Source organism: Anomaloglossus baeobatrachus, chromosome 5 (genome assembly GCF_048569485.1).
Source record: "Anomaloglossus baeobatrachus isolate aAnoBae1 chromosome 5, aAnoBae1.hap1, whole genome shotgun sequence".
NCBI classification, from domain to species: Eukaryota; Metazoa; Chordata; class Amphibia; order Anura; family Aromobatidae; genus Anomaloglossus; species Anomaloglossus baeobatrachus.
The window spans coordinates 582,942,638-582,954,474 of NC_134357.1; the positions used below are offsets into that span (position 1 = coordinate 582,942,638).

The following is an 11,837-nucleotide window of genomic DNA, read 5'->3' on the forward strand; positions in this document are numbered from 1 at the left end:
CAGCTCGTGACGCCACCCGTGGTGCGTGGTAACATGGAGTACCACCACTGCAATGGGGAGTACCCGGTGCCGATCGTGTGGGCAGCCGGATGTTTAACCCCTCCACAGGGGGGATGCCCCGGGACTTGGTTTTGGTGACGGGGAGGTGCCGTTGGGGCGGTAAGGGTCACTTTTTTTACTCACTCTACTCAGTCCAATAACTCTGACACCGACAACTGTGGCAAACCAAAGTTCTTGACACCGCTGCCGCTTGGAGGGAGCACACCTGGATCCCGTGCCCGTTGGTGTTGCCTGTTAGTCTGTGACCTTTTCCTGGCACCTTGTTCTCTAGTTGGTCCCTATAGTATGAAACTAGTCGGGTCCCGCTCACCCGTATGGCTAACTGGGTGAGCTTGCTCTCAGGGTTCATGCTTGGGATTTTCTGGACCGTGTGAGTGGAAAGTCCTATCCCCCTCGTTGCGCCCTACTCCCAAAAATAAGCCCCAGTTGAGGTTCCATAAGCAAATGTCAAAGCACCAAAAAAAGTAAATATAGCAGGACTCTTGTCAAAGAAAGCGGGCACGCTTAACAGAAAGCAGGCACCCCCCAAAGAAAGCGGACTACCCCAAAAGAAAGTGGACAACCTCAACAGAAAGCAGACACCCTCTGGTGTGGGTTTTTTCAGTTTTATTTCTTGGGGCACAATACATCTGATCACACGAGAGTGGTTTGCGGACGTGAAGCTCCCGATCTCCAAAACTGAACTTTACTATCTTGGAAAAGTCTGAGTTTCAGATTTGCTCATCTCTAGTAGTAAATAAAGATCAGACTTTTGTAAAAAAAAAAAAAAACATAAAAAAATCAGTTTGTCTCCATTTTCCAACATCAGAGTTGAGTGAGGACTTGTTTTTTGCTTGATGAGCCAACAATTTTCTTGATACCATTTTAGGTGCAATACTTTTATGGGTCGGTTTTGCTACTTCATTTTTTGTAGAATCTTTTTTTTTCCTACCCAAATTATATCTTACCTCCATTATTATGTCTATTAATTTTAGATATCGGCTCATCTCCTTCCCATTCAGGTCCTAATAATATCAGATCCTTTCAGTGATTTAATTCTGTTTTAAGACAATTTCCTGTCCAGGATGTATATGGACAGGGACAAGATGGCGGAGAGGATATTACACCTCACCCTAGAGATCCTCTTCCGGCTTACTGGAGAGGTGAGAGATTCTGATGACGTCACATTACACCATTCTTATCTATGGGAATAACAGATGGACAGAACTGGAGAGGTGAGGACTCTGGAAATGTCTGGAGTGAGATTTATTACTGTGTCTCTCCATAACCAGGATTACACAGTAGTGAAGAAGACCTCTAGTGAGCGCTGTCAGGCCCCTGTGTCTGAGGGATGGGGAAGACCCCTGAGCCCAATCACGGGGCCTCCACCTCACCCCCCGATACATGAGGACATCAATGACCAGAAGATCCTAGAACTCACCTACAAGATGATTGAGCTGCTGACTGGAGAGGTAACACTGCTGGGAATGCTGGGACATTATACAGTAACACTATGAAGGGATCGGGGGGTGACGGTATCATTGTATGTGTCAGGTTCCTATAAGGTGTCAGGACGTCACCGTCTATTTCTCCATGGAGGAGTGGGAGTATTTAGAAGGACACAAAGATCTGTACAAGGACATCATGATGGAGGTTCCCCAGCCCCTCACATCACCAGGTAATAGACAGGACTAAATACACACGGCCTATAATTATCTGTATGTAAGGAATGAATTCAGTCCCTGTATGTGTCTCCTCCAGGTCTATCCAGTAAGAGGACAACACCAGAGAGATGTCCCCGTCCTCTTCTCCCACAGGACTGTAACCAAGAAGACCCCGATGTTCCTCAGGATGTGTTTCCTCCAGCTCTATCCGGTAAGAGATATCTACTCATGCACTTTCTGCACTAATTTTGTGTTTACATTTTTAGACTTTCTGCTCTGGGTTTTTCAGCTGTATTTTCTTTGCTTTTGCTTCTTCTGCTGTTTGTTTCTAGTGCCTTCTCTATGTCATTATGAAGCCAACTCAAAGACCTGCAGAGGGTTCATGAATACCCTGTTTCCCAGAAATGATGACCAAAACCGAAAATAAGCCATAGCATGATTTTATGGGATTTTTGGAGAATACTTGAGCCCTACTGCAAAAATAAGCCCTAGTTACATAGTTACAGTCAGGAGTTGGAAGGAATCAAACTGTGCAATTTCTCAGGAACCCCACTCTCTTAGGGTCCCCATCAGTTGTATTCTAAGGTTGATTGTTTAAGGACCTTTGATGACTTCAAAGTCATGTGACATGATGTAACCAAAGGTCTCTTAATTGCAGGAGTCTAAAAGAACTGAACAGGACACAGGCTGGCATGCAGGACTGGCATTAGGTGAAAGGGAGAGCAAACTGGGCAATTTCACAGGCCCCCATTCTCCTAGTGACCCCAGTGTTTATATGCCAATTATAGGACTGCTTAAGGACCTTTTTGACATGACATCATGTGACCAAAGGCTCTTGTGTGTCTGTTCACGACAGTTTTAAACAGTGTACCGCCCCGTGCTCGGCAGCCGAGCCGCTCGGATCCGGACCTTCAGTGGGTGGCTCGAGGGTCTCCGGACCCGGGGGTCCTGCGGTCACTTCAATCAAAAGGGGGTTTGTGGTTTGGGGACGTAGATGTACGGCCGGAGCAGTGTTAAGTTCGTGACGCCACCCATGGGATGTGGTGGAGGTAGACACCACCGCTGCAGTTATGGGGCACCCGGGGGAGATGTTGCGCAGCAAGTTGTTAACCCCTCCGTAGGCAGCGGTGGTGGCCCCGGGACCCGTTAAGGGTGTTTGGCGGTGCAGGGAGATGGGCGGCTGGAGGGCACTGATGTACTCACTATTAGTAAACACACGAGCGTCTGGTAAACCAAGGTGATGGTGGTCGGTGCCCGCAGCCGGCTGCAGTCTGATCCCCCACCAGGCTGGTGGTCTCTGTCTTTCTGTCGCACCTGTTTGTGATGGTAGACTACCTGCGCTTGCAACTTCAGAGTCCGCTCCCGGCTTGTGGTCGCCTAAGGAGCCCTTTTGCCCGGAGACGCTGGCCCGTAGGATCTCAGAGCCGTGGCGGTGGCTTCTATCCCCCTCGTTGTGCTGTTGTTTTCAGTCAGGACTTTAGGTGGGACAGGACCTCTAGTCATTGCCGCAATCAGTTAATTAGCTAGCCCCCAGTAGCTTCTGGACCTAGCTTCAGGGTCTGAGTAACCCCCTTTGTGCTCCGGTTTCCGAGGCGGTTCCCCGGGTCAGTACCGGCGGGCCACTACCCTGTCCCGGTCCGCCTCGGTTCCACCGAGCCGTCTTCATGGCTCCTGCAGACGGAGACTGCCGTCTGCCTCTTCGCCAGCAGTACCAGGGCTCCTACCCTGACATCGGTTCAATTTAGGTTTTTGCCTATGCTGGAGCTGAGCACAGCTCCAGCCCACCACCTCTCCACTTGAACTTTAGACAGAAACTCTGAACTTTCCCGCCCCAGGCTGTCTGAGACTCCTTGGTATGCGTCTTCCAACCGCCTGGTTACACCCCCTGGTATATCCATCAAGCCCTGGGGGGGTGACTAAGGTTTTAGTGTTTGGCTGTGTGTTACCTATGAGGGACAGGTGTAATGCGGGGCACTATTTGTGACTACCTGGCCCGGCCAGGTCCGTCACACTAGTGTTGCCAAAATGGGCAGAGCTTGGCCAGAAGAAGGGTGTGATGCCATCGCTTCTCTAATTCGCCACGGGCAGCGATTCCCCGTGATGCACAAACGATGGGGGCGGGTGCGCACGCTAGCGATATCGGTCACGATATCGCAGCGTGTAAAGCGGCCTTAAGGATAGGCCATCAACTTTATAGTCCCGGACAACCCCGTTAAATATCCGGCATCTGTCTGTAACTATTTCATGTTCGTCTTTGAATAAAATTTCTTTCAAATTGTCTATGTTGTGGATCAATGTTACAAGGAGATTTTTGCAGGTTTTGCCAACTGTCATGGCGGCGTCAGGATCTGTGGAAATGATAGATTCTGGTGCTCTGCATGTTAACTGCTCTGATGTCTGTGAGCAGCGCAGGGAGACACAGGCATCGAAACACAGGCTTGGGCAGTCTAGCAAGAGTTATTCTCTGCTGGGCTGCTTGTTACTTTCTCCTCTATAGCATGTGATCAAAGACATTATCTATTGCTCCCCTTCTGTGTATGCTGGCTGGACTATTTCATTAATGCAAGCTATAGGTTACCTATACTGGTCTGGTGACGTGTTCTGATCCAGACTTACGGGAGGTTGTTGTGAATTATTGCTGTGAGCTGTTGTAGTGTTAACCCTTGTTGTCTTTTTGTTGCTGCCTTTCTGCTCTTGCTTTTCTCCTTAGTCTCTCACTATTTATTTCTATGAGTTTGTAATGTGTCCTGTCAGTCTTAATCTGTGTTTCCCATCAGTCTTAATCTGTGTTGCCCCTTTCTTCCCCGGGGGATAACAGATTAGATCTGGTCAGGAGAATAGTAAGTCACGGGACTCTGGCATCTCCATCTTAAGGGGTAATCGAGAGGTTAGGAATAGTTTAGGGTCCCTAGCGTCAGGGACAGTATAGCAGCCCCCTGTCCCTCATTATCCTGCAGTCACATTGTGACAATCAATCAGATAATTTACTGTAGCACATTCCAGAGAACTGATGCTAGTAATGGGAGATCCGAATTAACGAAGATGTAACTCTTATATGTCGAAATTGGAAAACAGATTCAGAATACATTTTTTCCTAATTTAATTTGTGATGTTATGGTTTTAAAAAAATGGACTTTCAATATAATATCATTAAATAATAATAAGATTGTGTTTATTTTTAACAGATGACTGTATTCGGAGTTCAGATGGAAATCTATTATCTTTAGAATTTAAAACAGATGATGAAAGTATCACACATGATGCATATGAAGAGCATGCTGTTGTCCCAGATATACCTCCAGCCCTTCCTCGGATAGCTTTATCATCAGATCTTTTCAAACAAGTCAAAAATTCCCATGTATCACAGAATTGTAAGCAAAATAAAAGTTACAGAAGGGATGTGGAACATGAAACGGCTCCTACAAGGGAGAAACCATTTTCATGTTCAAAGTGTGGGAAATGTTTTAATTTCAAATCAGATCTTGTTAGGCATCAAAGATGTCACACAGGGGAGAAGCCATTTTCATGTTCAGAATGCGGGAAATGTTTTATTCGGAAATCAGCTTTTGTTAGGCATCAAAGATCTCATACAGGGGAGAACCCATTTTCATGTTCAGAATGTGGGAAATGTTTTATTCAGAAATCAGCTTTTGTTAGGCATCAAAGATCTCAAACAGGGGAGAAGCCATTTTCATGTTCAGAATGTGGGAAATGTTTTCATTTCAAATCAGAACTTGTTAGGCATCAAAGATCTCATACAGGGGAGAAGCCATTTTCATGTTCAGAGTGTGGGAAATGTTTTAATTTCAAATCAGATCTTGTTAGGCATCAAAGATCTCATACAGGGGAGAAGCCATTTTCATGCTCAGAGTGTGGGAAATGTTTTATTCAGAAATCAAAACTTGTTGTGCATCAAAGATTTCACACAGGGAAGAAGCTGTTTTCATGTTCAGAGTGTGAGAAATGTTTTAATTGGAAATCAGAACTTGTTGTGCATCAAAGATGTCACACAGGGGAGAAGCCATTTTCATGTTCAGAGTGTGGGAAATGTTTTAATTGGAAATCAGAACTTGTTGTGCATCAAAGATGTCACACAGGGGAGAAGCCATTTTCATGTTCAGAATGTAGGAAAGGTTTTATTCGTAAATCAGAACTTGTTAGACATCAGAATATTCACACAGGGGAGAAGTCATTTTCATGTTCAGAATGTAGGAAAGTTTTTATTTGGAAATCAGAACTAGTTAGACATCAGAAAATTCACACTGGGGAGAAGTCATTTTCATGTTCAGAGTGTGGGAAATGTTTTATTCAGAAATCAGAACTTGCTGAGCATCAAAGATCTCACACAGGAGAGAAGCTGTTTTCATGCCCAGAATGTGGGAAATGTTTTACTAGGAAATCAGGTCTTGTTCACCATCAAAAAAAATCACACAAGATATGAAACGAGTGAGCCACAGATTTCTTTTTTCCTTGGTCGCACTTCCTCCCCGCCTTCCACCCCCATCCTCTCACATTCATTTTTTTTTGCCTCTCTTTCCTTTCTTTTATATCTCGCTGCTCTTTCCTCTTATGTATATCTATTTTCTTCCTAAAGTTATTAACCTTCCTCGAAGGCATGTACATTTTTTTTGTTTTAGTGAAATGCTTTAATCTAATGGTTTGTAATTGACACTTCATTTCTTACCATGGACAGCTTCACCCGGACAAGACCATGTTGAACTTTTTGTTTGGTCCTGATTGTTTGGATGTGACTCGTCTCCTTTGTTACTTACGTGTTCATCAAACTGATATACTACCATTCTTTGTTTGTTTTAGGTCATGGACCTTTCTGTAAATGTTTCCAATTTTCAAGCCTAATTATTTTTGTAATAATGAAAATCAACTTTAATAAAAATAGATTGAACATAAAAAAATCACACAAAATAAACCATTTTTATGTTCTGAATGTGGAAAATGTAATTTTCATGTTGTGAATAATTGAAATGTATAACTGGTAAATCAAGTCTTGCCGACATCAGAAAACCAACAGAGCGGAGCAGTCATTTTTGCTTTCAGAGTTTGCCAAATGTTTTTATCATAAATCAAGTCCTGTTGTCAGATGAGTCACACGGGAGAAGCCATCATGATCTATTATAATTCAAATGTTTTTTTATCTAAAATTGGCTACAATTCCTTAAGTAAGAATTTGTGAGGGAAAGAACCATTTTGTTTCTTTTTAAACTTATCGTATTTTTCGGACCATAAGACACACCTAGGTTTTGAAGGAGGAATATAGGGAAAAAGATTCACACAAAAAGTGTGGTCATGAAGCACTGTTATGGGGTGGGATCTGCTGCTGACACTGTTACGGGGATAAAATCCCCTAATTCTGTACTAATGTCCCCCATACTGGGCCCCTTCCAGGTATATGTGTCTCCAATACTTGTATATATGTCTTTTATCCTGGTATATAAGTTGCCCATCTTTATCCAACCTGGTATATATGATCCCCATCCTGGTATATATGGCTCTTGTCCTAGTATGTATGTTCCCATCCTTGTATATATGGCTTTCATCTCGGGCCCATTGTTGTATATATTTCCCCATCACGCTGCACACATAAGAAAATAAATGATTATACTCACCATCCCTCCGCTCTCCCGGTGCATGGTGTTCTCTTCTGATGTTGGCAAGTGACTTCACCATGTAAGTGGCACAGTGCATGACAGCTGCCACAATATTTACTTCTCCCCATAGCCGGGATTATGGGCTTGGGGAGGAGTGAATATTCATTCACTAATAGACACACGTGATCGCCCAGCCACAGCACTAAGCCGGCACTGCTGCCCATGCTAATAATACCGCCCACCTCTTGGTTGGCGCTGGCTTCATTGCCTAGAGGTGGGCGGGATTATGGCGTAGAGAGCAGCGAATATTTATTTTAATTTTTAGCTGGCACACTGTTAGCCCTTTTGAGAGCCTTTAGGAATATTTTTGAATAGTTTTGATACTGGATTATATTTAGAAAATTCACTAATCTCAGGTTTCCCACTGCTTTATTTACTAAAAAGCGCAGCCCCAGATTGGAGATAGGAACTCTGAAGTATATCACATTGTATATAATTGCATTTCAAATCTTGTTGTTTTGTTAATAAATGCTTGTAAATATATATTCTTCATGCCTGTCTTTCTCTATTGTCTAGATGTGATGATTTTGCCTCAGAACCTTTGGAGTTGAGGCAGAGCTGTAGGCGTGAGGGGAGAATTGAATCATACTGTATTCTAGATATGTGGACGTTGTTAAGACGCTCTGGTCCCAAATCATCAAAGCTTTTATGCCCAAAAAATTGCCAAAAAAGCTCTGAAAAGTCTCAAAATTTTGGAAAAGCTGTGTTAACATTTGGAGGCTTTTGGCATTTTCACTCCAAAATTGGCAGTTTGGGTGGGATGGGGGCATAACGCCACAAGTTCTTTAATTCATGACGAGCTGTGGCGTTCCCTATGCCTTAAATTTCACTCCAGTCCCTGAAGGAAGTAATATTTCTAGCATGGCACTCGTCAAACGCTCCAGATTCATGGAGAGGTATGCACCACTTAATGAATCAGGTGTAACCCCCCGCATAAATTGGGCCCTTTATGTTATAAAAATGTTCTCTTTACAAAGGATAATTGATGTAATAAAAAACTAATGGATTTTATATGTCTGATATCCAAGGGATTATTTGTTTTGTGGGGCTATCCATAAATAGAGATAAGTGCACCCGTTGAAGTCCGGCCGCAGGGCTGTGGAGTCGTGGAGTCGGAGCACATTTTGGTGGAGTCGGAGTCTGTATAAAATAGCCGGACTCCTTAAATATATAATAAATTGGGTCCAGCGTGCAATGCAGAATGTGCTGAATTTTTTTGCATAGGAATTTGGGAAAGTTATGAAAGGTCCTATAAATGGATGTTCTATTCCTGATCTAAGGCTACATTCACACACAGTTTTTGCTGCGTATTTTGAGGATACGTTTTTCAGCTGCAAAAGCAGATCAGCTTTTTCAAAAAAAGCATCACCTGAAAGATTTTTGAGCTCATAAATAATGTTTTTAATAGCAAAAGCAGATTAGAAAAACACCACAAACTGACTGCTCATTCTTTGTGAGGATCCTCACAAAACGCTGTGTCTATTTTGAAACCCATTGCCTTTGCTGGGATGCCGAGAGTCACTGCATTTCACTGAATTATTTTGCCATCAATGTTCGATATGTTTGTGACAAGAAAGAAATTGTTAGCAAGACACTGGTAGTAAAAGATAGTAAAGCTCATCACATCAGACAGTTTCTCCAGGCCTTAAGGCCACTTTACACGCAGCGACATCGCTAAAGCGATGTCGTTGGGGGTCACTGAATTCGTGACGCACATCCGGCCTCTTTAGCGATGTTGTTGCGTGTGAAACCTACGAGCGATTGGAAAAATCGTGCAAAATCGTGAATCGTTGACATGCTCCCCTATTCCCAATTATCGTTGCTGCTGCAGGTACGATGTTGTTCGTCGTTCCTGAGGCAGCACACATCGCTATGTGTGACACTGCAGGAACGAGGAACCTCACCTTACCTGCGGCCGCCCACAATGAGGAAGGAAGGAGGTGGGTGGGATGTTCGTCCTGCTCATCTCTGCCCCTCCACTTCAATTGGGCGCCCGGTTAGTGACGTCGCTGTGACGCCGAACCAACCGCCCCCTTAGAAAGGAGGCGGTTCGCCGGCAACAGCGACGTCGCTAGGCAGGTAAGTAGTGTGACGGGTCCGAGCGATGTTGTGCGCCACGGGCAGCGATTTGCCCGTGACGCACAACCGATGGGGGCGGGTATGCACACTAGCGATCTCGCCAGCGAGATCGGAGCGTGTAAAGCGGCCTTTAGTGGAAAAAGTTCTGCAAGATTAGGAACGCAAAAAAGAACAGGTTCTTGCTATTGTAACGGATAATGCTTCAAACATAAGTACAATTAAACTGATGAATGAGAGTAATGAACAACAGCTAGAAGAAAATTTAGGATTTAGTATGTTAGAGATGGAAGGCCACAGTGCTGTTCATGTAACTGAGGAACAAACAGATATTACAACACAAGAACAGCAAAATGATACTTTAGGATTAGATGATCTTGTTGAAGCTGCTTCAAAACACTTTCATATTCATCACATGCGCTGTGTTGTGCACACGCTGCAGCTGGCAATAAGAGAGAGTCTGCAAGAGGGACCCCGGTTTCAAACATCCAGCTTTTCGTCGGTTTGGCGGATGCGGCGCACTCCAGTACAGTGTATACAGTACAGTGGCAGCGTGACAAACGACGGTCCCATGCTTTCATGTGACTGGAGCATGTGACCCGGAAGTTGTGGCGCTGCCACTGTACTGTATCGTACTGTACTGGCGTGCGCTACATCCGCCAAAGTGGCGAAAAGTCGGACATGTGAAACTGGGCAGACATGCTGGAAATCTGATTGAAAAAGTGAGGAAGTTGGTTATTGCTGCCAGAACACCTAAAATTGATTCCATCTTGAAGAGACGTGCTGGGAAAGGGGTAATTGTTGATCAAGCCACTCGATGAGGCAGCACTTATTTAATGACTGAGCGATTGCTTGAACTAATATCGTTTCTTATAGATATGGTGAACCATCAAGAAACCTTAAATGAAGGTCAATGGACACAGGTGGCTGAATTGAAGGAATTGCTTATCACCCATTTACTGTGACTAAAAAATTTCAAGCTGAGGATTTAACTCCTGGCATTTTCATAAGGGAGTGGAAGAACTTGCTATTTTGCCTGTCCCAAAGAGGAGTTTTAATCACAGATGGCATTTCTGCTTCAATGAAACAGAGAGAGACACAGCTATTGGAAAATAAAATTCTTCTGGCAGCTGTTTATGTGGATCCAAGTCATCGTATACTGCTTGATCATCAACAGCTTACTAAAGGAAAAGAAGCTTTGAATGAAGTAGCAGTTAGGATGAGCAGCTACAGGACTGCCAGGCGCAAGAGGACTTGGGGCCTGACAGTGCTACTGCTGCCATATCTTCATCCTCATCAGATGAGCAGTTTAACTTTGACAAGTATGTGGATGACATGGAACAGGCAAAGCGTTGCCGCAAGGAAAAAGATTTCACTCTATCTCCTATAGCAGCAGATTGACCAGATTTCAGTAAAATTTTTCACTTGCTCTCAAAGAAATAAAAAAATTCAACCGTTCATCAAAATTGACTGTGCATGAGGCAATTCCTTTATACCCGGAAATTGTTAGAGATGTTGCCCATGTGGTTATGGCTTTGCCTCCAACCCAAGTTAGTGTAGAGAAGTTGTTCTCTAGCCTTAAGGCTATGTGTCCACGCTGCGGATTTTGCGCGGATTTTGCCGCGGATTTGCCGCGGATTTTCCGAAAATCTGCAGCAGCGGCACTTCCAAGCCATTTCAATGGCATTTTGGAAATGCTGTGTCCATGCTGCGGATTTTTCCGCGGCGGATTTGCTGCGGATTTTGATCCGGAAAAATCTGCAGCATGTCAATTATTGTTGCGGATTTTGGGTATAGAATGGGGAAAAAAAAAAATCCGCATCAAAATCCGCGGCAAAAAAAAGGTGCGGATTTGCCGCGAAAGTCGCGGATTTTCATGCAGAAAAATCCGCAGGTACATTCTACCGTGGACACATAGCCTAATACTTTTAGATCAGATTTGAGGTCATCTGCGAAGGAGGATCTGATGGAGGCAATTCTATTTCTTACAACAAATTCATAGACTGCACAAATGCTATTTAGTATGTTTTTGTTGAAAACTGTTTTTTGCCACTTACATAGTGTATTACATAGTGTTATATATAACATTTAGTATATTGCTTATATTTAAGTGAAAAATTTATTGTAGTACAATGTGAACATCAGACATTTAATCATTTTTATGATACAATAATCAAGATATTTAGATAGAACATAAAATATATTTATTGGAATACAACTTTAGAACACAAAAAACTGTAATAAATTGTAAATATGTAATACAATATGTAATTTATATTTTTTTATATATATATATATATATATATATACTAGCTATACCACCCGGCTTCGCCTGGGTTAATAACTGCTGTTAACAACATACACACTCACATACATACACACGCCCGGGTTC

The 11,837-nt window shown here is 43.5% G+C and overlaps 1 protein-coding gene across 1 annotated transcript; it reads left to right on the plus strand.

Annotated features, from left to right (window-relative positions):
* The first annotated feature begins 1,599 nt into the window (after positions 1–1,599).
* Positions 1,600–7,750, plus strand: LOC142310461 (uncharacterized). Its single transcript, XM_075347986.1, has 3 exons — positions 1,600–1,717; positions 1,801–1,914; positions 4,889–7,750. Exons 1-3 carry the CDS (start codon positions 1,633–1,635, stop codon positions 6,142–6,144), a joined length of 1,455 nt encoding a protein of 484 aa, XP_075204101.1. The 5' UTR covers positions 1,600–1,632; the 3' UTR covers positions 6,145–7,750.
* The last annotated feature ends 4,087 nt before the right edge of the window (positions 7,751–11,837 follow it).

Excerpts from the sequence above, each read along its gene's own strand:
- LOC142310461 (XM_075347986.1), top strand. The coding sequence starts at position 1,633 with ATGGAGGAGTGGGAGTATTTAGAAGGACACAAAGATCTGTACAAGGAC. Across the intron at positions 1,718-1,800 it reads CCAGCCCCTCACATCACCAG|GTCTATCCAGTAAGAGGACA; the intron begins GTAATAGACAGG and ends TGTCTCCTCCAG. Across the intron at positions 1,915-4,888 it reads GTTTCCTCCAGCTCTATCCG|ATGACTGTATTCGGAGTTCA; the intron begins GTAAGAGATATC and ends TATTTTTAACAG.